The sequence below is a fragment of the Raphanus sativus genome, chromosome 3 (assembly GCF_000801105.2).
Source record: "Raphanus sativus cultivar WK10039 chromosome 3, ASM80110v3, whole genome shotgun sequence".
Taxonomy (NCBI): domain Eukaryota; kingdom Viridiplantae; phylum Streptophyta; class Magnoliopsida; order Brassicales; family Brassicaceae; genus Raphanus; species Raphanus sativus.
Genome location: NC_079513.1, coordinates 4,768,989 through 4,795,072, shown reverse-complemented (window position 1 = coordinate 4,795,072; position 26,084 = coordinate 4,768,989). Strand labels below are relative to the sequence as shown.

General features: G+C 32.2%; 2 protein-coding genes across 3 annotated transcripts; both read left to right on the top strand.

Moving 5' to 3' along the window:
• The first annotated feature begins 10,747 nt into the window (after window positions 1–10,747).
• LOC108844538 (receptor homology region, transmembrane domain- and RING domain-containing protein 4) lies at window positions 10,748–12,902 on the top strand. The gene is made up of 4 exons (XM_018617804.2): window positions 10,748–11,072; window positions 11,225–11,464; window positions 11,550–11,954; window positions 12,036–12,902. Exons 1-4 carry the CDS (start codon window positions 10,952–10,954, stop codon window positions 12,578–12,580), a joined length of 1,311 nt encoding a protein of 436 aa, XP_018473306.1. The 5' UTR covers window positions 10,748–10,951; the 3' UTR covers window positions 12,581–12,902.
• Window positions 12,903–19,070: 6,168 nt separating this feature from the next.
• LOC108844468 (receptor homology region, transmembrane domain- and RING domain-containing protein 4-like) lies at window positions 19,071–23,318 on the top strand. Of its 2 annotated transcripts, XR_001948461.2 has the most exons (5): window positions 19,071–19,514; window positions 19,656–19,898; window positions 19,984–20,388; window positions 20,469–21,285; window positions 21,986–23,318. XR_001948461.2 is itself a non-coding variant. In XM_018617730.2 (4 exons), exons 1-4 carry the CDS (start codon window positions 19,394–19,396, stop codon window positions 21,011–21,013), a joined length of 1,314 nt encoding a protein of 437 aa, XP_018473232.1. In that variant the 5' UTR covers window positions 19,071–19,393; the 3' UTR covers window positions 21,014–21,335. The 2 variants fall into 2 exon arrangements, 1 of the variants encoding a protein (XP_018473232.1); XM_018617730.2 differs by lacking the exon at window positions 21,986–23,318 and having other exon boundaries at window positions 20,469–21,335.
• The last annotated feature ends 2,766 nt before the right edge of the window (window positions 23,319–26,084 follow it).

Below are 26,084 nucleotides of genomic sequence, written 5' to 3'. Positions count from 1 at the left end.
AATATATATATATATATATCAAACTAAAGTACTCATTTCTAAAACATCACACCAAACCTATTCAAAACTGTGCCACCAAGAAAAAAAAATGAGTTGCTCAATTTCATCTCTGACTTTCATGAAGACTTACAAATCTATGTGAAAAATAAATGTGAAAATCGTTCAAAATTTGGAGGTAGTACTCAGTTGCTGTCTGAGAAACCATTGAGATGGTCTTCGTACATGCAAAAATAAATCGATTTGAGTTTCAATATCGTATGTTACTTCTATAGCCATCAATTTCCAGTCATGCATGGGAGACTTATGCTAATACTTGGGATGGTTTAGTTCTCCAGGGGAACAAAAAATATGCTATTAAACCATATGATAATCAATATTTATATTAAAAAATATAAATATATCTATGTCAATTTATTCAAAATTAATTATATACCATATAAAATAAATAAATAATAAGATTTACTTACATATATATATATATATCGTTAATTAATAAGAGGTACTCTTTTGATTATGTGATTATTTTAATATCATATATATATATATATATAATTAAGGAACATTTATTATAGTAAGTGTAAGATTTATATCAAAAAATTTTCAAAAATATTACAAGTGATCGATACATGGATTTATTTAGAAGTTTTTGAAATCATATATCAAGAACATGAACTGCACAATAAATTTTATTTCCTAACCTCAACCCTCTTTCTCTTCGTCATAACACTGAAAAAAATATAAAAGTGTCGATTTTGACAATCTAAAATATTAATTTTTTAGTCCAATCCATTGTTTTCCTTAAATGGACGTAGAGTAATTTTTAATGATTAACTATATGGGTCACTTACATAGTAAAATGTGTTTTGATTTAAAATTGTTGCTTATCCAAAATAAATATGAATTATTATCATTTTCGTTTAAAATTTTGTTACGATAAAAATATGTAATTGAGCAAAATATAAATCCAAAAACCGAACCAAATCCAATCATAAAATAGTACGGAAATTTAATAAAAATTGGTTAGATATCTGAACGGGTTAAAAATATTGTTTTTACAAAACCGAGATTAAGACAAGTGTCAAGGTATATTTGAACCAGATTTATGTACTTAGATATATTAGTTAATTTAAAACTAATATCTAAGAGAATATACAAAATATATAATATTTTTTTAGGTTGTCCAAAATACTAGAAAATATATACAAATAAAGTACATGTTTAAAATAGCTAAACGATATCCAAAATAAAATATATATGGTTTTCAATCCAAATATTTAAGCTAAGCCAATTTTTATGTTAGGTTGTAGTATTTTGGCATACATTATTCAAATTTATATGTTATATATTATATTTATTTTTAGATTCTGAGAAATTAAAAATATATCAGAACTTTAATTTTTTTAATTAAATGGGTTATCATAATCCAAATCGAACCCGCAAAGGGCAAAACCAAAATGAAACCAATCAGCAAAGATCCAAACTAAACATTACCAAACCGAACCAAATGATACCTGAATGCTCATATTTAATCAAATGTAACAAAATATTGATAAAAAAAATATTTTGATTATAATACTTAAATGCATTATAGTTTAAAAAACTCATCCCGGGCAGGGCCCGGGTTATCATCTAGTGTTGTAATATGTTTATAGTAGTAGTTTATTATTAAACAGTTGTAATATCTCATTATCAATTAGTCACAAATATCTCGCAGACGCAACAATTTTCAAACGTTATACCAGTCATAAAAAACGCTATATAATACTTGAAACAACAACCACACGCATCCGCAAACTCCCGTATCCGCAGCCACTGCGTTTGAACAAATTAGGCCCTAAGTTTTAAGTTTTAACCACTATTTTAATGTGTTAAATTTATTCACTAAAAAACTTTTTTACGTTGACTGTAACTTATGTTTGAAGTATGGAAATTAAACTGTTAAGCAAAGAAAATTAACGATAAGAGAACCATGTTTACATGACCTTCTATTACGATGCTGCCTCCATTTGTTTCATGCTAGAGTTATTTTAACTCTTAACTAAGTTGGAGATAATTCTCAAAAAAAAAAACGAAGTTGAAGATACTTTCTGTAGAATTTGAAAGGCCAATGATGTATCATGTATGATTATTAGGAATGACGTGTTGACTACTTTACTAACCAGAACATGCAATGTCTATTCTATACGTGTATCTCACGATGTTAAAGTTTTATTTTCTTTTAAATTTCGCCGAAAAATTTGATTAATCTTGTTTTTGGACAAAAAAATTGTTTATTCATTTTTAATTTCTAAATTAAACAAAACATATTTGTTTCCTGGCACTGACAAATGGTGAATTAAAGAATGTTCAACTTGTATTTCATGGATCTTAAGGTTTTTTATTTATACATTATTGGGATTGTGAAATCCCGTGTCCAACTCTATTTATCCGATTAGTACGATATTGTTCACTTTGGGTCTAATAGACAAGTCCGCATGGTTTTACTTTTGATTCTCATCCCAAAAGGCCTCGTACTAATTAGAGTTGAACTTCTCTTTATATATTAGACACTCCTTATCTAATTCTCCAATGTGGGACTTAGATTGCATCTCACATTCTCCCCCTCAAACTAAGGACCACAACTCATCTCTTGTGTGTTTCCTTTAGCGGATTGCAGGGTTTCCTTTGAGAATGTATCTTCCTTAACATCTCGTTCTTTTGAGAATGTGTTTGTCCCACAACACCACAGGTTTCATGATCTTCTAACGTTTCTACAAGCAGACTCTTCTTTTTTTCCTCTTCTACCCGTTCTTACTTAAAGGGTATTTTGGTCTTTCTTGCAGATCTTCGTCAAACCGCTCTGATACCAATTGTTGGGATTGTGAAATCCCGTGTCCAACTCTATTTATCCGATTAGTACGATACTGTCCACTTTGAGCCTAATAGGCAAGCCCGCATGGTTTTATTTTTGGTTTCTATCCCAAAAGGCCTTGTACTAATTAGGGTTAGACTTCTCTTTATATATTAGACACTCCTTGTCTAATTCTCCAATGTGGGACTTAGATTGCATCTCACATACATAAGATCCCAAATATCATAGGATAAGTAGCCTAGAACCCGCACTAAATGCATGTTAAATTTTGTTTACAAAATAAAATCAAAACAATAATTATAAAATTTGAGATAATAATATTATGTTAATTTTGGCTGTTTATTTGAACTTTAGATCAAAGTATTTTGGTTCGTACCTATTTTCAGAGAAATGAATATCAATATATTTGATTTCTTTATCATTTATAGTCTAAATACTATATTAAATTGTTTTATATAATTATTTTGACATCCATCTTTACTTTTTCAATTATGAAATTATACTCAACATAGATGTAATATAACATGGTATAGAGAATATTTGAATATATTACGGTTGTACTCACTTAAAATCTTTAAATATAAATATCCTATATAACAGGAAATCATTTAGTAACTGAACTATAATAAATATATTTATAATTCTGTAAATATTGTTACATATTTTATCGGACCATTTAAAATTTAGAATATTTGCACTCAATGCCTACAACTTTTTACCATATTTGCATCTATTTACCAGTGGATATAAAAAACTCTAAATTAATAGAGTAGCTGAAGTATATCTAAACCTTATATCTTTTAGGAAATATAACATAATTCAATACATTTCTTCTCAACTTGGAGCATACAATTTGGTAATGTCCAATTTGAAAACAAAACTATCAAATTTCTTTCTACCCAATGCATTGGTATGAATATCGGCCAATTGATCCTTAGTGCTGCTGACATGAAAAGGCTTGATTACTCTTTTTAGAATCTCTTCTCGAACATCATGACAGTCCATTTCTATATGTTTTATTCGTTCATAAAAACATGGTAAAACTTATATGAATAGTCAGTTTATTGTCACACTTAATTATCTTGCTTATGTGTGATCATGACCCATCTCTTGTAGAAATGCGTTAATCCACTTGAGCTCTCATGTTACCTCGTTCATGGCTCGTTATTCATCCTCTACAACTGAACATAAAACGGTGTCCTTCTTCTTAGTTTGTCAAGAGATAGGAGGATCCAACTTGTACTATCCAACTCGTAAGAAAATTCTTAGTTATGAGAGCCCAATCAGAATCACACCACCCTTACATGTAAGTTGGAGTCAGCAAACAAAATAATTCCTTGTCCGAGAGAGCCCATAAGATACCAGACTGTTTTCAAATCTGGCACAGCTTTGTAATAAGTTAGGTGAAGCTGAGATTTAGTGAGGGTGGTTCCAGGGCATCTAAAACAAACTTCATGGTTGACAAAGTCGGCAGATGCTCAATGAAATCATGTCATTCAATGATAGATGATTGCATGTCTGTGTGTGGAATCACTTCCTGAAAAATGAGGCCGCTTCTTTGATTAACTGGTAAAGGGTACTGCTCTTGCAATATTTAAAAATAATTATCATCTTGGGTGACTTCCACTTTCTGAATCTTCTCTGCACTTAATTCATTCTCAGTGATATCATTTTGAGACTTTACATCTTCTTGAGTCTCGGTGTCACATTTCAAGTCTTCAGAAAACTGAACTCATTGCAGCTTAGCCGCGAGTAGTGATATGCTCAAATTAACCCTAGATCAACTTACTCTCTTAAATAAGAGGTTCAGTTGTATTACTTAGGGATCAAATCCACAGAGCTCTAAGATTACACAATAGATTTATTGTTTTCAAAGTAATGCTAGACAGTAATGATTTAAAGCAATAAATAACAGGGCGAACACGGTAGCTGTTCAAATGATTGATTTAAGGTTGTAAGCAATTTAGGAAAACAACTAGATTCATGTAAATTCTCAGGTATGATAAGTATGCAAACTATATAGGTTATCAGGGATTCATAACTATTAATTGTTCTTGAACTCAGACTTAAGTTATAATCTATCAACTTTCGTATGTAGACATTATCTAAATCTTAGACCTAGGAATCCAACTCTCGTATGCAAGTCCTAAGGGAGTTTCGATCGATGCCTCCTATAGATTGTCGAACGATGTTTCGTATTGATTGTCGATCGATGTATCCTATGGAATGTCGATCGATATTCTAGCAAGCTTTAGCGAATGGGTCTGATATGTTCTCTAATCACCTAGACCAATTCTCGTGTGCGCATAGCTAATCAGATCATACTATTTTTATTCAGGCAACAGGCCAAACTCTCCTCACTTGTGCCAATAAAACCTAAGATCTAAGTTTAGGGTTTTAAATCTTAAGCTTAGAAGTAAGAACAACTAGATGAAGAACTAATTAATTCACCCTAGCAACATTGTAAGTTCAGCAAACCATAAATCACCATTTGAAAACCCTAAATCTAAAAAGAGAACTACTCAGACATATTTATTAGAAACATTATGATGATCTGAATAATACTGCAATAGAATAAGTAATGAAAGAATAAATAGAGTAAAGTAACAAAGGGAGTTCAAGATCTTCTCTTACTAAGTTGTTCAGATTTCTCTCTCCAATCCTAAGCTTTCTCTTCACAATAGAATAAGCATAGCCGTCAACAATAGCTTAGAAAACAGTAAAATAAGGTTTCTAGTCGTGCATGGACATTCTGGTAACTTTTGGTAACTTATGGGCTTAATTCGGTCATAAAATAGAGTCGGCCCATCGTCTAGGATCACCGTCAATCGACACCAAGGGTGCACCGTCGATCAACACCCACCGTCGATCGACATTCCGTCATCTTCTCAACAGCTTCATCTCACGAGGTAGACGTACCATTCTTCAGTAAAACTGGCACAGCTTTAGATCTAACCGTTGGATTGACCTCAAAACGGTGTCATTGGAAAGCTAATCAAATTTATATTTTTTTTTTCAAAAGATCAGCTAAATCGCACTGTGGTAAGGTTTCCATCCATAGCTAAACATCTGACGCGGTTGTGCAGTTATGCATCTCAAAAGTTCTATAATCACCATATTTCTCCAAAACGTACCTGAACCTGTAAATACTCTAAAACATACTCCAAAATTATATAATATACTTTAAAACACTCATATACCATAGTAAAAAACTGGTCAAATCCATGGTATATGAAGTAGCAACATTTTAGAGAGAAACATAAGATCTCATGATCAATGCGACAAGAGTTGACGAACCAGTATCTCCTGTTAGGCAATTACGGACTGCAGATAAGTTTTGCTGAGTAACTTATGAGGATTTTGAGCTGATCGCAGATATCAGGAAGGAATGGTGGCTAAATGGTCGGGAAATAAATGAATGGGAAATTTTAATATTTTTAAAGTTAATGGTTATAAAATAAATTAATAAATAAATAGAAAAGAAATATATTTGGAATTAATGTTCAAAAAAATGGTCTGGAAATAAAGACAACATGAAGAATATTGAGAGAAAATTATATTTTGCTTCGTATGAAGAATGAAGAAATAAGAAGAAGTCTTCTATTTACATATAAGACCATCTCTAATGGTTGCCTTAATTTTTTACTCTATAAATAAAATATTCTAAAAAATAAAAGAAAGTTTTGCTCAAATGGTTACTTCTATTTTCTGTTCTAAAGAAAAAATATACCAAATATATTTATTTTCTATATGTTTATTAATTTATTGTATAATAATTAACTTTTAAAATATTAAAATTTCCCATTCATTTTATTTGACGACAATATATTACCATAATTATATTATTTAAACAGTTAAACAGTTATTTTAAAATTAAAATATTATTACAACATGTAACGATAAATGAACGATATAATATTTAAATGTGTAAAGTTATACAATATAATTTTATTATGGTGAAAATAAGAACATATAAAAGTACGGGTCATTTTGTAATGAAAAGGTTTCACTCTAAAAATAGAGTAAACGAACAATGTTACTCTATATTTTCCGTATTACTGTTCATTTCTCTATAATAGGTGTAAGATATAGCGTACGATTGCGATAACTTTTACTCTATATTTGGCCTTTAGAGAAAAAAAATACAGTATTATTGAAGATGCTTTTAACCATCTCGAATGGTTCACTCTATTTTTTTTAAAATAAAGTAATTTTATATATAAGCGAGTTTGATTTTACTCCAATAGTACTTTATTTAATTGTAGAAAATGGAATGACGAACAAAAAAATAAATAGATTATCTATTTCTAGAGTAAACCCATTTTTACTCTATTATAGAGTGTAAAATAGAATACCATTGGATAGTTTTTACTTTAAACTCTACTAGATTTTAACCCGCGCTTTTTAAAGCGCGGGTATTTTTATGTTGATTTATTTTTAAAATTTTTGACATTTTTTATGTTTTTCATTACGATGAACAGCTTAAATTTTAATAGTAATATCCTTTTAAAATTATACTTTACTAATGTTAATTTGTAGTTTATTTAATTTTTTCAGTATAAGTTTATGGCATAAATGAATATTGTGAAAATTTAAATTTTGATCTGATATTTAATAAAAAGATTGTGATACCTTTTTGTAACTAAAATATAGGATTGTCAAAATGAGCTATAACTCATGAGCTCGCTTAGCTCAACTCGATTTTTCATAAACATGATCTCTATTTTTGGCTCATTTAATAAATGAATTTAATGATCAAATTTAAATTAGATCACAAGTTATTTCATCTTTAATGAATATGAGCTAATTTATGAACTATGTATTTTATATATATATATATATATATGAATGATTTATATTTTCTTATGTAAGAAAAAACAGTTTCTATATTACTCATACTTATCTTCTAAAATTAAAATATAAAACCAAAAAGTAATATATATAATGTAGAAAATATTGATATTAATCCTCACATCATATATCTTTAGAATTAAAATATATTCCTAAGACTCTCATGTGTAATATTTGAATAAATGAAGAGTTTTAACATTAATAATCACAAGACTTTTATGTGAAATATATTTTTAGATTACTCATTTAGCTTTGATTTAATATGTTATTAGGTCTTGGTTTTATTCAATATTTAATATTTGCGCTTTGGAATTTTAATTTAAATTATATTATAAAAACTTTATTCTATATTTTATTTTTAATTATGTTTATAACTTTTATTTTTAAATTTGATCGCAAAGTAGCTCATTTAACTCATGATCTAAATGATCTGAGTTCGAGTTTATATATTGAAGCTCATATAATAAATAAGCTGAGATGAGCTAACTCATGAAAGATCCGAGCTCACCATGAGCTGAGTGGAGCGAGTTAGCTCATTTTAACACCCCTATTAAAAATATATATACACACATACACATATAAGAACTGTTTTAATAAAAAATTTCCTTTGTATAATTTACACTATTAATGTTACAAATCTGGATTTACAAAATTTAGTTTGTTATGAATTAAAATTGGGCTTGCAAGTTTGTCACGATGCAAGTATAAAAGGTCATTGATTGATAGGCTTTACAATGGTTTTTTTAGGCTTTACAGTGGTGTAAAAGTAAACGTAATATGGACCGAGGATAGAAAAATATTGTGTGGACATTTCAATTCAAAAATCCTTGATCAACTTAATGTCAGTTATGTTTTGTGTTTCAATACATTTCCAAAAAAAAAGACAAAAAAACTCGATTAAGAAAGAAAGAGGTTACTTTACTTTTGTGATTCAATGGAGGGACATGGGTTTGGAAAATTTAAGTTGATCTATCAATGATATATTGAGTTTTGGAAACAATATTCGTTTGTTTTCTTATTTGGAATATTCTCTTATTTATTTGTTTTATTTAAATTTTATTAAAAAATATCAATGGCATACCATTGTAATTAACTTTAAAAGTGCGGAACATTTTGTGATTCAAAATTTTGAAATTCGAGAATAAATACAGTTACTTTTCCATCTTCACATATATTTAATACTTTCTGGAATACACACATCCGATTGATTCGAAAAGATGCAATTCGTCAATTAAATTTGATACTTTCGAATTCTAGCTTTTCTTGACGTGAATTTGTAACTATTATAGCTTAATGTTTGGTTTTTAATAATTAATTTTTAAAGTAAATATATAGTAGTTAATAATGAAAAGAAAGTTTCGTTATGGAAACAAATTTTATTAAGGCATAATTTGTTTTGCCAAAAGGAGGATCCTGTTAATTAAGTAGTTTTGAATCTGTACAGAAACTGATAATTTACTCAAACAAATCCAAATTTTAATATTTTAAGCACGAAGACTAAACCGACAGAGTCATATAAATAATTCTGGTTTAATAATATAGATATAAATCAATTTCTAAATTGTTTTAAATAAAAAAGAAATATGGTTATGGTTTTGTGTGTTCGGAGTTTATATTCTTCTGCTGCACCTATAATAAATTTTAACATATTGTGTATATAAGAATTGGTTCACGTTTTGGATGTAAAAGTAATTATAAAGATAAATATGGTTGAGTTCACGTTTTGCAATGACATAATATTATGGTCCACATTTTGTGATGAATATCTATGTTTCCAAATCTGACTAAGCTATTAAAAAGGAAGCTTAATCAATTAAATGGAGAAAATAAAGGAGAAAATCTGGCCAATCTTAATTAGTAATAAAAATTAAATAATAATGGCATCTCATGTAAATAACTCAAAAAGATAATGGCAAAAAGCTATTAGGTATTTTACTTTAATAGTATAGATTTTAGAGTGATATTAGTGGGGGTTGAAGAAGCTCCAAGACCATTTCCAATGATTTATCCTATTTTTTACTTTAAAATAGAGTAATCCTATTATAGAGTTGTGTTATACTCTAAGAGCGTCTCCAATGGTCCTCTATTTTTTCTTATATAATTACACTATAATAATGTAAATTGTAGAGAAAAAAATAGAAAATCATTAAAGATGCTCTAAGTGTATTCTATTTTAAATTAGAAAATAGACTGATGAACAAAAAAAACTTAATCTATATATAGAATAAAGCAATATTTTACTATATTATTGAGTGAAAAATAAAATATCATTTGAGCATTACTTTAAACTTTATTTTAGACTGAAAAATATAGTGAGATTGGAGATACTCGAGAGAAAAAAAAAACAAAAAAAAAAGATACTCTAAGAAACAACACAATTTCGAGAAAAAAACATTATCATTAGATCTAAAAAAATTCAAGTTATCATTAAAACTAGGAGTACCGAGTTCATTGTCTCATAAAAACCACATTCGTTAAAATTCACCGAAACTGATTTCAATTTTCACGATAAATTGCAGAGATCTATTATTGGATTTGGGGTTTGCCGCTTACATTTCGGCTTGAAAGAAAAAGAAACCACGAAAGATAAAATTATATATCTAACCAATTTCGATGTCTAAATATAAAGAGATCGCCAAGTCAGTCATTCCCAATCAATTAAGCGGCATAAAGATTATGGTTTTAGGCTTTTAGCAATCACAGTTTTTTTGCCAAAATAGTTTCGCGGATATCAATACCTTGTTATGTATTCTCACCCATGTTTATTAATAAAATCTTCCAAACTCGTTTATATTTTATAAAGTGCGCCGCCATTAAACAAACCAATCATCCATCAATCTCCATTTGACTAAATTTCCTCAAAATTCTATTTGTCATTCCATCATGTAGATTCCTTAAAACAGAACACGAGTGTTAGAGACCAGAGAGTCCTATAGCGTCATTTATAGCAAAGTTCAGACCTTTTTGTGTCAAAACAAAAATTTTGGATACTTTTACGAAATATTCTAAAATTTACTGTTACACGCAATAAAAAAGAAAAAAAAAGGATTGAGAACGATTCAGATATTCTGAGAGTCATGCTCTGACCTCGCCTCTATGGAAACTCAATCTTTTCTTCCATTATTATAAACCCTAAAATATCTTTTCAATTCTTTCTTCCTATTCGTCGCTTCTCTTGCTTAAGCTCGTCGGTACTGTACCGCGTTTAGGGCTTGTCCGAAAAATCTCCAGGAAAAAAAAAAGAAAAACATGACTCGTGCTTTGATTTTAATCTTATCTCTGCTTCTAATCCCTCACTTGGCTTCTGCGAAAGTTATGTTGATCGGGAAGAACACATCTCTCTCCTTCGACGACATCGAAGCCGACTTTAGTAAGTCTCTCTCTCTCTCACTGTTCCATCGAATTCGATTTTTTTTTTCTTCCAGAAAATTCAAATTAGGGTTTGATCGCATGTAGGAAAGATTAATTCTTGAAATTGAGAAATTGGGTCTTGATGATTGATATACTGTTTGGCCTTTTCAGCACCGATGATTAAGAAATCAGATCAGTGTGGGGTACTGTACGTAGCAGAGCCACTCGATGCTTGTTCAGATTTGGTTAACACAGTGTCTATACCAGAAGAAGGATCAATCACTTCTCCTTCCTATGTGTTAATCATCCGCGGTGGCTGTAGTTTCGAAGAAAAGATCAGAAACGCCCAGAAGGCTGGTTATAAAGCAGCTATTGTCTACAACAATGAAGATTATGGTTTCTTAATATCAAGTAATAAAACAAAAAAAACACAATCTCTTTAAGCTTTTTTCAGACTTTAATAATATTAAACGATGTGTAATGATCTTCAATGTAGTGGCTGGGAACCCATCTGGTGTGGTTATATACGGAACCTTTGTGTCGAAATCGACTGGAGAAATACTTAAAAGGTATGCGGGTCGTACCGATATGGAGCTGTGGCTCGTACCGAGCTTCGAGACTTCAGCTTGGTCTATCATGGCTATCTCTTTCATATCTCTTCTTGCAATGTCTGCTGTCCTCGCCACTTGCTTCTTTGTCCGTAGGCATCGGATTAGAAGGCGGCGTGTTAGGTTAATGGGTGGTGGAGAGTTTGCTCGTATGGGGATAGACACCATCAGAAGGATGCCTACTACAGTCTTTAACGGTGTTTGTGAAGAAGCTTCAACGTCTATCTCTTGTGTTATTTGTATTGAAGACTACCGTATTGGTGAAAAGCTAAGGATCTTACCTTGCAATCACAGTAAGTAACTTTTGTCTCACATCTCAGAGTCAATTTGTGTAATAACATTCCTGATTTGTTTTTTTTTTTTAATTTGTGTAGAGTTTCATGCTAAATGTGTTGATTTGTGGCTTGGCCAAAGGAGATCCTTTTGTCCGGTTTGTAAACGGGATGCAAGAATTATCAACATTAATATGCCTCCATCACCAACAGAACACACACCTTTGCTTTCTCCTAGCGTGACTCCGACCTCGTCTTTTCTTTTATCATCATCACCTTCCACAAGCTTAGTTCAGTCATCTTATGATACTCCTTCATCTTCCTCAACAATGCAGCTACATACAGGCCCTATGTATCTCTCCCACTCTCGCTCCCATACAAGCTTCCAAAACGGGTCATTCAGTGGTTCACTGCCTATATCGGTTAGCCGAAGCTCAGTAGATCTCAGGAATGCCGTTTCCCGAGGATCTTACAACTCACCTCGCTCTGCCCACTCAAGATATACGCATATACTTAGCCCGGGGAATGCATCAACGAGCTGGGTTGTTGGGTCGGTATCAAGCCAGCGCGAGCATTCATTTACTATTAATGACTCGCAAAGGTCTCTCTCTCACTTTGCCTCTGCTAGTTCTCTACCAGGCTGCTAAACCGGTAAAAGGTAACTACGGACTAACTCAGGAGTTCAGTGTCAGGGGGCTCATTGTTTTGAAGACGCAGTTAACTACTCATTCGAGGAGGATGTCCCTTGGCTATGTTCTTAAACTAATGTCTGACCCATATGGCTGCTTTTAGCAAACGATAGAGGTGAAATGAGTGTTCAGTGTGACTGTGAGTGATATTCTTCAGATGTACAGTTGTGGAGAATGATTGTGAGATGATTGAGTTTGAAGAGTAAAGCGTCTTTTGGTGAATCATTAAGGTAACCTTTGAGTTTGGATATTATAATTTATCAGTAGCTTATTCCTCTGATTCCTTCTGTATATACATGCATACTTGCTCCTTCAAATTTAGTTTATACTCGACTAGGTTAAGAGATACTGACTTTGATTTAGTATATAGAAATTATAGTAAAATGAAGAAACACACAAGTGATAGATCCAATAAGGGTTCTGAAGTGTTTTATGTAGTAAACTATATAAGATCAAACTATAGTTAGATTTCTTTTTCTTGCGTTTTTTTTGGATTCCAAAACAAATTGTTTCATATGTGATTAAATTATATTATTTTTGTTTCCTTTATTTCGGTTTTTACAAAATTATTTAATTGATTTTAGTTAACATTTTAGTTTATTAATATGTTTACATATATTTTATATTAAAATTTGTTATTGTTTGTAAAATTCTGGTTAAATTGACTCGGGTTTACGGTTTTAAATTAGATAATTTTAATTAATTCATTCGGATTAATTTCATGTAAATTTTGCTCGGTTGGAAAATTTCCCAAACATACAATTAGAGTAAGAAACAAATATAATGCTCGAGTGTATCAGCTTGTAGAGAGTAAAGTTTAGTTTTTCTTTAGTTTTTAGTTCTTTGTCTCTGTACCATTGTGAAACCAACAAACTTGACTTAACTAATACTCTTCCTAAATGAATCATTTACAGAATTGCAATGTCAGTATAGCCACCATTTGTTAAAAGGGTCGAAGTCACCTTTTGCCCTTTCTAATGTTCAAACCAATGATTTAACATTTATTAATGTTGATGTTGGAATTTTCCCAACATACGAAGATCAATAGTTTTTTTTTTTTAACTGTGCTGATTTGACGTTTAAGCTCAACTTTGTAGTTTGATCATATAGCAATAAATTTTAATTATAGAATAATCTTTACTATACAAAATTTTGATTTAATTCCAATATTGATAATAAAAAATGCAATATGTGATTTATGTTTATTTGTTAAAAAATAAAAGCATTTCTTTTCATGTATGTGATGAATAATAAATGTGAAGATGAAGAGATGGATGAAATAAATTAATTATTTTTATAATAAACATTTATGATGTTTACCAATCTTTCAATTGAAGTTAAACATAATCTGAAGGAGCAAGATTTAGCATATAAATCTGACATGTTAAAGGTCAAAAGGAGACGTACTGAATTGATAACATATATGTGGTCCATCAGCGAAGTCCGAATATTATGTCTATAGGGCTACTTCGTAAGTCGAGGTAACAAACTCCAAATCAAACAGGTAACAATCAAGAGTGATCACTTCACGGTCAAAAGATTACATAACAGTTTCAGTCTTAGCAAGGCACATCACAAACTCCAAATCAAGTAGATAACAATCAAGACTGATCACTTCACGGTCAAAAGATTGCATAACAGTCTCAAATCTTAGCAAGGCACGTCATATTCTTTGTCAATAATATTAGTTGAGTTCGATCAAATTATCTTAGATATATACTCACGTAGATCTTTTGCACCATTTTCTAATCATATTTTCTAAAAAATAATATATATAAGTTCATAAATATATTTCGAATATATTCAGGTATTTGAAATACTTCGGCTCGAATCAGATTCAGTTTCAGTTATCTAAATATCAAAATTTTGATATTTAATCAATTTCGGTTCGGTTTTGTACTTCTTTTTAGATTGGGATAGATTTGATTTTTTAGATTGTGATTTTTCGCCCAACTCTAATATCAACATAAAAAGTAAAATATTTTATAAAAATATATACCCGCACGGACGTGCGGGTCAAAATCTAGTGTATGATTACTAGGAATGACGTGTTGACTACTTTACTAACCAGAACATGCAATGTCTATTCTATACGTGTATCTCACGATGTTAAAGTTTTATTTTCTTTTAAATTTCGCCGAAAAATTTGATTAATCTTGTTTTTGGACAAAAGAATTGTTTATTCATTTTTAATTTCTAAATTAAACAAAACATATTTGTTTCCTGGCACTATGACAAATGGTGAATTAAAGAATGTTCAACTTGTATTTCATGGATCTTAAGGTTTTTTATTTATACATTGTTGGGATTGTGAAATCCCGTGTCCAACTCTATTTATCCGATTAGTATGATATTGTCCACTTTGGGTCTAATAGGCAAGTCCGCATGGTTTTACTTTTGGTTTCCATCCCAAAATGCCTCGTACTAATTAGAGTTGAACTTTTCTTTATATATTAGACACTCCTTATCTAATTCTCCAATGTGGGACATAAAAACATGGTAAAACTTATATGAATAGTCAGTTTATTGTCACACTTAATTATCTTGCTTATGTGTGATCATGACCCATCTCTTGTAGAAATGCGTTAATCCACTTGAGCTCTCATGTTACCTCGTTCATGGCTCGTTATTCATCCTCTACAACTGAACATAAAACGGTGTCCTTCTTCTTAGTTTGTCAAGAGATAGGAGGATCCAACTTGTACTATCCAACTCGTAAGAAAATTCTTAGTTATGAGAGCCCAATCAGAATCACACCACCCTTATATGTAAGTTGGAGTCAGCAAACAAAATAATTCCTTGTCCGAGAGAGCCCATAAGATACCAGACTGTTTTCAAATCTGGCACAGCTTTGTAATAAGTTAGGTGAAGCTGAGATTTAGTGAGGGTGGTTCCAGGGCATCTAAAACAAACTTCATGGTTGACAAAGTCGGCAGATGCTCAATGAAATCATGTCATTCAATGATAGATGATTGCATGTCTGTGTGTGGAATCACTTCCTTAAAAATGAGGCCGCTTCTTTGATTAACTGGTAAAGGGTACTGCTCTTGCAATATTTAAAAATAATTATCATCTTGGGTGACTTCCACTTTCTGAATCTTCTCTGCACTTAATTCATTCTCAGTGATATCATCAAGCTAAGGATCTTACCTTGCAATCACCATTTGAAAACCCTAAATCTAAAAAGAGAACTACTCAGACATATTTATTAGAAACATTATGATGATCTGAATAATACTGCAATAGAATAAGTAATGAAAGAATAAATAGAGTAAAGTAACAAAGGGAGTTCAAGATCTTCTCTTACTAAGTTGTTCAGATTTCTCTCTCCAATCCTAAGCTTTCTCTTCACAATAGAATAAGCATAGCCGTCAACAATAGCTTAGAAAACAGTAAAATAAGGTTTCTAGTCGTGCATGGACATTCTGGTAACTTTTGGTAACTTATGGGCTTAATTCGGTCATAAAATAGATTCGGCCCATCGTCTAGGATCACCGTCAATCGACACCAAGGGTGCACCGTCGATCAACACCCACCGTCGATCGACATTCCGTCATCTTCTCAACAGCTTCATCTCACGAGGTAGACGTACCATTCTTCAGTAAAACTGGCACAGCTTTAGATCTAACCGTTGGATTGACCTCAAAACAGTGTCATTGGAAAGCTAATCAAATTTATATTTTTTTTTCAAAAGATCAGCTAAATCGCACCGTGGTAAGGTTTCCATCAATAGCTAAACATCTGACGCGGTTGTGCAGTTATGCATCTCAAAAGTTCTATAATCACCATATTTCTCCAAAACGTACCTGGACCTGTAAATACTCTAAAACATACTCCAAAACTATATAATATACTTTAAAACACTCATATACCATGGTAAAAAACTGGTCAAATCCATGGTATATGAAGTAGCAACATTTTAGAGAGAAACATAAGATCTCATGATCAATGCGACAAGAGTTGACGAACCAGTATCTCCTGTTAGGCAATTACGGACTGCAGATAAGTTTTGCTGAGTAACATATGAGGATTTTGAGCTGATCGCAGATATCAGGAAGGAATGGTGGCTAAATGGTCGGGAAATAAATGAATGGGAAATTTTAATATTTTTAAAGTTAATGATTATAAAATAAATTAATAAATAAATAGAAAAGAAATATATTTGGAATTAATGTTCAAAAAAATGGTCTGGAAATAAAGACAACATGAAGAATATTGAGAGAAAATTATATTTTGCTTCGTATGAAGAATGAAGAAATAAGAAGAAGTCTTCTATTTACATATAAGACCATCTCTAATGGTTGCCTTAATTTTTTACTCTATAAATAAAATATTCTAAAAAATAAAAGAAAGTTTTGCTCAAATGGTTACTTCTATTTTCTGTTCTAAAGAAAAAATATACCAAATATATTTATTTTCTATATGTTTATTAATTTATTGTATAATCATTAACTTTTAAAATATTAAAATTTCCCATTCATTTTATTTGACGACAATATATTACCATAATTATATTATTTAAACAGTTAAACGGTTATTTTAAAATTAAAATATTATTACAACATGTAACGATAAATGAACGATATAATATTTAAATGTGTAAAGTTATACAATATAATTTTATTATGGTGAAAATAAGAACATATAAAAGTACGGGTCATTTTGTAATGAAAAGGTTTCACTCTAAAAATAGAGTAAACGAACAATGTTACTCTATATTTGCCGTATTACTGTTCATTTCTCTATAATAGGTGTAAGATATAGCGTACGATTGCGATAACTTTTACTCTATATTTGGCGTTTAGAGAAAAAAAAATACAGTATTATTGAAGATGCTTTTAACCATCTCGAATGGTTCATTCTATTTTTTTCAAAATAAAGTAATTTTATATATAAGCGAGTTTGATTTTACTCCAATAGTACTTTATTTAATTGTAGAAAATGGAATGACGAACAAAAAAATAAATAGATTATCTATTTCTAGAGTAAACCCATTTTTACTCTATTATAGAGTGTAAAATAGAATACCATTGGATAGTTTTTACTTTAAACTCTATTTTAGAGTGATATTAGTGGGGGTTGAAGAAGCTCCAAGACCATTTCCAATGATTTATCCTATTTTTTACTTTAAAATAGAGTAACCTTATTATAGAGTTGTGCTATACTCTAAGAGCATCTCCAATGGTCCTCTATTTTTTCTTATATAATTACACTATAATAATGTAAATTGTAGAGAAAAAAATAGAAAATCATTAAAGATGTCTAAGTGTATTCTATTTTAGATTAGAAAATAGACTGATGAACAAAAAAAACTTAATATATATATATAGAATAAACCAATTTTTTACTATATTATTGAGTGAAAAATAAAATATCATTTGAGCATTACTTTAAACTTTATTTTAGACTGAAAAATATAGTGAGATTGGAGATACTCGAGAAAAAAAAAACAAAAAAAAAGATACTCTAAGAAACAACACAATTTCGAGAAAAAAACATTATCATTAGATCTAAAAAAATTCAAGTTATCATTAAAACTAGGAGTACCGAGTTCATTGTCTCATAAAAACCACATTCGTTAAAATTCACCGAAACTGATTTCAACTTTCACGATAAATTGCAGAGATCTATTATTGGATTTGGGTTTTGCCGCTTACATTTCGGCTTGAAAGAAAAAGAAAGAGTATTTGCACTCCATACCTGTACAATTTACCATATTTAGTGATCTACCCTAAATCTAGTTTTTTCTCCACAATTTTGCTCACTCCATCATTACTTTTTCCCTTAAAATTTTACTGTGTTAGGCAAATCCCTAATATCCAACTTCTTTTAGTATTTTGGGCAAATTCACTCAAAAAGAAACCACGAAAGATAAAATTATATATCTAACCAATTTCGATGTCTAAATATAAAGAGATCGCCAAGTCAGTCAATCCCAATCAATTAAGCGGCATAAAGATTATGGTTTTAGGCTTTTAGCAATTACAGTTTTTTGCCAAAATAATCAACACCTTGTTATGTATTCTCACCCTTGTTTATTAATAAAATCTTCCAAACTCGTTTATATTTTATAAAGTGCGCCGCCATTAAACAAACCAATCAACCATCAATCTCCATTTGACCAAATTTCCTCGAAATCTTATTTATCATGATTCATAAAAGTTTCAAAGAGTGGCTGCACAAACCAGCAGCCTTGGTTACTTTACAAGACTCCCATAACAACAATATATATAGCTCACTACTAGTTTAGAACCCTAAAACACTTGGGCTTATGGACTTCTCATAAGATATATTTGGGCTTTTGGTATGTAGTCTAATAATTAGATCCCTACCTTCTTTATTCGGTGGCCGTCATCCTTTCAGTGTTCTTAAAGCAGAGCACGAGTGTTAGAGACCAGAGAGTCTCATAGCGTCATTTATCTAATTTCACCTGGAGTGCGACTCTGCGGGGCTTCTTACACTTCTAACAAAGTTTAGACCTTTTTGTGACAAAACGAAAATTTCGGATACTTTTACGAAATATTCTTTAAATTACTGTTACACGCAATAAAAAAAAAGAAAAAAAAAAGGATTTAGAACGATTCAGATATTCTGAGAGTCATGCTCTGACCTCGCCTCTATGGAAACTCAATCTTTTCTTCCATTATTATAAACCCTAAAATATCTTTTCAATTCTTTCTTCCTATTCGTCGCTTCTCTTGCTTAAGCTCGTCGGTACTGTACCGCGTTTAGGGCTTGTCCGAAAAATCTCCAGGAAAAAAAAAGAAAAACATGACTCGTGCTTTGATTTTAATCTTGTCTCTGCTTCTGATCCCTCACTTGGCTTCTGCGAAAATTATGTTGATCGGGAAGAACACATCTCTCTCCTTCGACGACATCGAAGCCGACTTTAGTAAGTTTCTCTCTCACTGTTCCATCGATTCAATTTAAAATTAGGGTTTGATCGCATGTAGGAAAGTTGAAAACTTTGTCTCTAATTCTTGAAATTGAGAAATTGGGTCTTGATGATTGATATACTGTTTGGCTTTTTCAGCACCGATGATTAAGAAATCAGATCAGTGTGGGGTACTGTACGTAGCAGAGCCACTCGATGCTTGTTCAGATTTGGTTAACACAGTGTCTATACCAGAAGAAGGATCAATCACTTCTCCTTCCTATGTGTTAATCATCCGAGGTGGCTGTAGTTTCGAAGAAAAGATCAGAAACGCCCAGAAGGCTGGTTATAAAGCAGCTATTGTCTACAACAATGAAGATTATGGTTTCTTCTTAATATCAAGTAATAAAAAAAAAAAAACACAATCTCTTTAAGCTTTTTTCAGACTTTAATAATATTAAACAATGTGTAATGATCTTCAATGTAGTGGCTGGGAACCCATCTGGTGTGGTTATATACGGAACCTTTGTGTCGAAATCGACTGGAGAAATACTCAAAGGGTATGCGGGTCGTACCGATATGGAACTGTGGCTCGCACCGAGCTTCGAGACTTCAGCTTGGTCTATCATGGCTATCTCGTTCATATCTCTTCTTGCAATGTCTGCTGTCCTCGCCACTTGCTTCTTTGTCCGTAGGCATCGGATTAGAAGGCGGCGTGTTAGGTTAATGGGTGGTGGAGAGTTTGCTCGTATGGGGATAGACTCGATAAGAAGGATGCCTACTACTGTCTTCAACGGTGTTTGTGAAGAAGCTTCTACTTCTATCTCTTGTGTTATTTGTATTGAAGACTACCGTATTGGTGAAAAGCTAAGGATCTTACCTTGCAATCACAGTAAGTAACTTTTGTCTCACATCTCAGAGTCAATTTGTGTAATAACATTCCTGATTTGTTTTTTTTTTTTTTTTGTGTAGAGTTTCATGCTAAATGTGTTGATTTGTGGCTTGGCCAAAGGAGATCCTTTTGTCCGGTTTGTAAACGGGATGCAAGAACCATCAACATTAATATGCCTCCATCACCATCAGAACGCACACCTTTGCTTTCTCCTAGCGTGACTCCGACCTCGTCTTTTCTTTTATCATCGTCACCTTCCACAAGCTCAGTTCAGTCATCTTATGATATTCCTCCATCTTCTTCAACAATGCAGCTACAGACAGGCCCTATGTATCTCTCCCACTCTCGCTCCCATACAAGCTTCCAAAACGGGTCATTCAGTGGTTCACTGCCTATTTCGGTTAGCCGAAGCTCAGTAGATCTCAGGAATGCCGTTTCCCGAGGATCTTACAACTCACCTCGCTCTGTCCACTCAAGATATACGCATATACTTAGCCCGGAAAATGCATCAACGAGCTTGGTTGTTGGGTCGTTGTCAAGCCAGCGCGAGCATTCATTTACTATTAATGACTCGCAAAGGTCTCTCTCTCACTTTGCCTCTGCTAGTTCTCTACCAGACTGCTAAACCGGTAAAAGGTAACTACGGACTAACTCAGGAGTTCAGTGTCAGGGGGCTCATTGTTTTGAAGACGCAGTTAACTACTCATTCGAGGAGGATGTCCCTTGGCTATGTTCTAAAACTAATGGCTGACCCATATGGCTGCTTTTAGCAAACGATAGAGGTGAAATGAGTGTTCAGTGTGACTGTGAGTGATATTCTTCAGATGTACAGTTGTGGAGAATGATTGTGAGATGAGTGAGTTTGAAGAGTAAAGCGTCTTTTGGTGAATCATTAAGGTAACCATTGAGTTTGGATATTATAATTTATCAGTAGCTTATTCCTCTGATTCCTTCTGTATATACATGCATACTTGCTCCTTCAAATTTAGTTTATACTCGACTAGGTTAAGAGATACTGACTTTGATTTAGTATATAGAAATTATAGTAAAATGAAGAAACACACAAGTGATAGATCCAATAAGGGTTCTGAAGTGTATAAAACAACGTGTTTCATGTAGTAAACTATATAAGATCAAACTATAGTTAGATTTCTTTTTCTTGTGTTTTTTTTGGATTCCAAAACAAATTGTTTCATATGTGATTAAATTATATTATTTTTGTTTCCTTTATTTCGGTTTTTACAAAATTATTTAATTGATTTTAATTAACATATTAGTTTATTAATATGTTTACATATATTTTATATTAAAATTTGTTATTGTTTGTAAAATTCTGGTTAAATTGACTCGGGTTTACGGTTTTAAATTAGATAATTTTAATTAATTCATTCGGATTAATTTCATGTAAATTTTGCTCGGTTGGAAAATTTCCCAAACATACAATCAGAGTAAGAAACAAATATAATGCTCGACTGTATCAGCTATTGTAGAGAGTAAAGTTTAGTTTTTCTTTAGTTTTTAGTTCTTTGTCTCTGTACCATTGTGAAACCAACAAACTTGACTTAACTAATACTCTTCCTGAATGAATCATTTACAGAATTGCAATGTCAGTATAGCCACCATTTGTTAAAAGGGTCGAAGTCACCTTTTGCCCTTTCTAATGTTCAGACCAATGATTTAACATTTATTAATGTTGATGTTGGAATTTTCCCAGCATACAAAGATCAATAGTTTTTTTTTTAACTGTGCTGATTTGACGTTTAAGCTCAACTTTGTAGTTTGATCATATAGCAATAAATTTTAATTATAGAATAATCTTTACTATACAAAATTTTGATTTAATTCCAATATTGATAATAAAAAATGCAATATGTGATTTATGTTTATTTGTTAAAAAATAAAAGCATTTCTTTTCATGTATGTGATAAATAAATAAATGTGAAGATGAAGAGATGGATGTTACTCTCCGCCTCCTTCACCTTCAAGACCAGTAGCAGCTCCGGTGACCGGCGCGTGGCGGCTCCGTTAGCGCCACCGCCGGTCAGATCTGTCGTTGATTCTCTTTGTCTTTGTTCTGCACTTTTTCGTTTTTATTTTGGTGAAGATTTGGTGGTTGGGGAGCTTGAGAACCTGCGGCTTGGAGTGGTTTGTTGCTCCTTCCATGGGTCCATTGTATGCTGATGTTGTTTCTGAAGGTGGTATATGCAGTTATGGCTGTGGCTTGGTTTTGGCTACACATGTTCGATCCAGATCTAGCTCTAAGCCTTCATCGTTTTGCGTGTTCTTTTCAAGCTTTCCTTATCTAAATCCTTTCCTTTATTTCGTGGAGTTTGGTGTAGTGGATTAGTCTTGGTGTTTTATCCTCATCTAATTGGAAATATGTGGCTCTATCAATGGTCAATGGTTCCCAAACTTGTAATTTTATTTCGGGTGATGCTATTGTGAACGCTTTTCCGTCGATTTGTGTTGGTGGGATTGACCTCGTTTTCTCCAGTTCTTGTGAGAATGGAGTGTTGTGTGGAAGGCTTTTATCTAGGCGTAGTGTGGTCGCATAGAGTGCGTCGCTGCCGTATCCGGAAGATGTGTGACCCTAGAATGGTTCGATCTTGCCGGGTTATAAAGTCTGGGTTCGTTAGTGAGGAGAGGAGTGCTCTCAGTGTGGTGCCATCAGAGGTTGAGGTTATCGTTCGGTGTGCCGTTGTCATGAGCGACAACGATAACTCTCGTTCATAAGCATCTTGAGTTGTTGGTTTGCTGCAAGTTTGGTGTGCTAGGTTCATTGTAAAAGTGCTATTGAATTTTTCTTAAGTTAGTTGTGGAGTTGTATTGGTGTGTCTAAAGCCTCCCCTGTGTGGGATTTAGTTGCCTGCCCATGGGCTGTTGTTGCTGTGAATTAGCTTATGTATCAAACCATGTATTCCTCTTTCGAATTAATATTATCTGACGGAAAAAAAAAAAAGAAGAGATGGATGTTACATCAGCGAAGCCCGAATATTATGTCTATAGGGCTACTTCGTAAGTCAAGGCAACAAACTCCAAATCAAACAGGTAACAATCAAGAGTGATCACTTCACGGTCAAAAGATTACATAACAGTTTCAGTCTTAGCAAGGCACATCACAAACACCAAATCAAGTACATAACAATCAAGACTGATCACTTCACGGTCAAAAGATTGCATAACAGTCTCAAATCTTAGCAAGGCACGTCACATTCTTTGTCAATAATATTAGTTGAGTTCGATCAAATTATCTTAGAAATATACTCACGTAGATCTTTTGCACCATTTTCTAATCATATTTTTTATTTTATTAAAATTTTGACTGTGGACTAACTCCCATAACATGGCACAGTTTCTGAGGAGACGATAAAATAAATATCTGATTCAAGAGTCCGACCAAAGATCAGTCATATCGAATTGGATACCAGAACCAATGAATCCATCAGGAACAGACAGAATGATTTAAACCGGTGAGACCTAATCATAGGTTTTTCGTTGAGTGATTGGATGAAGCGGTGGTCGCTCAAATATTTTGGCTTGGCGTAAAGGCTATATTCAGCCGCATAAACGAGGAAGTTGTAGGTCAAGGATTAGACAACGTAAATTTTGTGCTAGCACTAAGGTCACACTACTTTAGATACTGGTTCGTGATTTAAGGGAGATGTAATTGGCTGAGGGCCAAAGAGCCTTTGTTGAGAGTGACATACCAGATATGCCGGATTTTTTCAGTTTAAGGTGGCCGATATTATAGAAAATGATTTTTCACTTCGGGTTTCAGCTATACGATGAGTTTTTCATAGTGCTTTCTTTAGTTCTATAAAAACTCTTTTCATATAACCTTGTTTCTGTGATGAAGGGATTTTGTATGAAAAAAGATTCATTTTTTTCTGAGGAAAACAAAGTCTAAGAGGGTTTACACTGAATCCGTTGGGAGTAAGTTGCAGGATGATGTTCTCTTCGGTAGTAGCTGTACGAAGAAGAAGCCAATCGAGCCGAAAGGCTAAAAGAAGATATCTGGAATAGCGCGAGGAGATAAGAGTTAAGATTTGTCATATGGGTTCCATTTTTTAGCTATACGAAAATTGTTTAAAATACTTCAACATAAAACTTTTATTTTATTCTCTAAAGTTGCTTCATATAACTCGATCTGATTATACGAAGGATGTTTCATGTAATTTTTTACAAGATTGGCTTCTCATAGAAGTAAATGGAGAGTGTTTTCCATAGATTACTTGTGATGTTTGCGAGCAAGGATTATGTTCTCGTCATTTGCGTTTCTTATTGCAAAGTTGTTTTGCATGATGGCGATCTTGTTTTTCCATAGGCTGTTTTGTATAATTTTTTAGTTATACGAAAGTAGTGGGTAACCGGTTTTATGATGACAGTGATTTTTCCGCAAATTTTACGAGAACCGTTTTCGCTTTGATTTCGATATTTTGTGAAAGTTGCTTCTAGTCAGTCACTTGTGGAGTTTTATCGAGAATTATTTCATTATGATCTTTGTGCAAAAAAAGTTTCGTAGATTTTTGAGAGGGATTCTCATGACGTATTTGTTTCTTGTGGTGGTACAAATCGGTAAACTAACAATAGATCTAGTCAACGAGCGGGGGGGGGGGGACATTCCTTTCTTGTGCCCGTAGGCACTTGTGTTCTTGATTTTGCTTTGTCACAAATGTTCTTGATGCTTTTCCACTACTCACTTGGTTCAACAAAAATTGTGAACAACGTTTTTGTGTTTGAATTTTCCTCCTATAATTTTGAGTTTTATACGAAATTTGTCTTGTTAAGTTGAAAATGTCTCCATGACTTTGGCTAATCGCCGAGTTTCAGTCTGATGTTGGTACATGTTTTCTAAGAACATGATTACGATAAGAGATGCTTTAGAGTTCTCGAGACTATGTGTTCGACGGTTCGGCCACGTCACTAGCGTTTAGAAGAATGTTAGATTGCCTTGATGCCAAGGCAAAAAAAATTGAAGTATGGGAGTATACAAGTATATTATACGTGTCCATACAAAGGAAAAAGGCTGAACCGATCATTTGATGGGTTGTGTATGTTCTCCTTCCAAAGACTAAGATGATCGACAGTCCGACAAAATTTAGAGACGACGACGGAATTGCGATATTTGGTGGGTTTCAGGTCGAAAACTCGTAAAGAGTCAGTTTTAAAAAAATTGTTAGAAACGAGTCGATTTTAAGATAACACTAGATTTTGACGTCTTTTTTTTCCGGCTCAAAGTCGATTCTATTTTTCGAATGTTTAGTTTGCAAAGATTAAAAATTTGTTATATTATATAAAGATGGAAACTTAGATGATAGAAACATGGTTAATTTTGTATATTTTGTAAGCTGTGTTGTAATCGTTTAATTTTAGTTTTGTTTAGTTTGGCATGTTATACAAATATATAAATCAATATGATATTGATATATATATATATATATATATATATATATATAATTTTTTAAAAAATTTGGTATCAAAGTAATTTTTATTATGCAATAACTACAAATGGTTTAAAATATATAAGCCCATAATTAATTCATATTGGTCTTAACATATAAATAATTGGAGATATAATTGGTTACAGAAATCTATCGTATTCAGTTTGTTTAGATATTTTAAGTTACAACAACAATATATTTTTGTTGAGATGGCAAAAATCTCTGCATATTCTCAGTTAATTCTAATTAAGTGGT

Bases quoted from the DNA above. Each gene is read 5' to 3' on its own strand.
- LOC108844538 (XM_018617804.2), top strand. From the start codon at position 10,952: ATGACTCGTGCTTTGATTTTAATCTTATCTCTGCTTCTAATCCCTCAC. The intron at 11,073-11,224 runs GTAAGTCTCTCT...TGGCCTTTTCAG, and splicing joins CGACATCGAAGCCGACTTTA to CACCGATGATTAAGAAATCA. The intron at 11,465-11,549 runs GTAATAAAACAA...TCTTCAATGTAG, and splicing joins TTATGGTTTCTTAATATCAA to TGGCTGGGAACCCATCTGGT.
- LOC108844468 (XM_018617730.2), top strand. From the start codon at position 19,394: ATGACTCGTGCTTTGATTTTAATCTTGTCTCTGCTTCTGATCCCTCAC. The intron at 19,515-19,655 runs GTAAGTTTCTCT...TGGCTTTTTCAG, and splicing joins CGACATCGAAGCCGACTTTA to CACCGATGATTAAGAAATCA. The intron at 20,389-20,468 runs GTAAGTAACTTT...TTTTTTGTGTAG, and splicing joins GATCTTACCTTGCAATCACA to AGTTTCATGCTAAATGTGTT.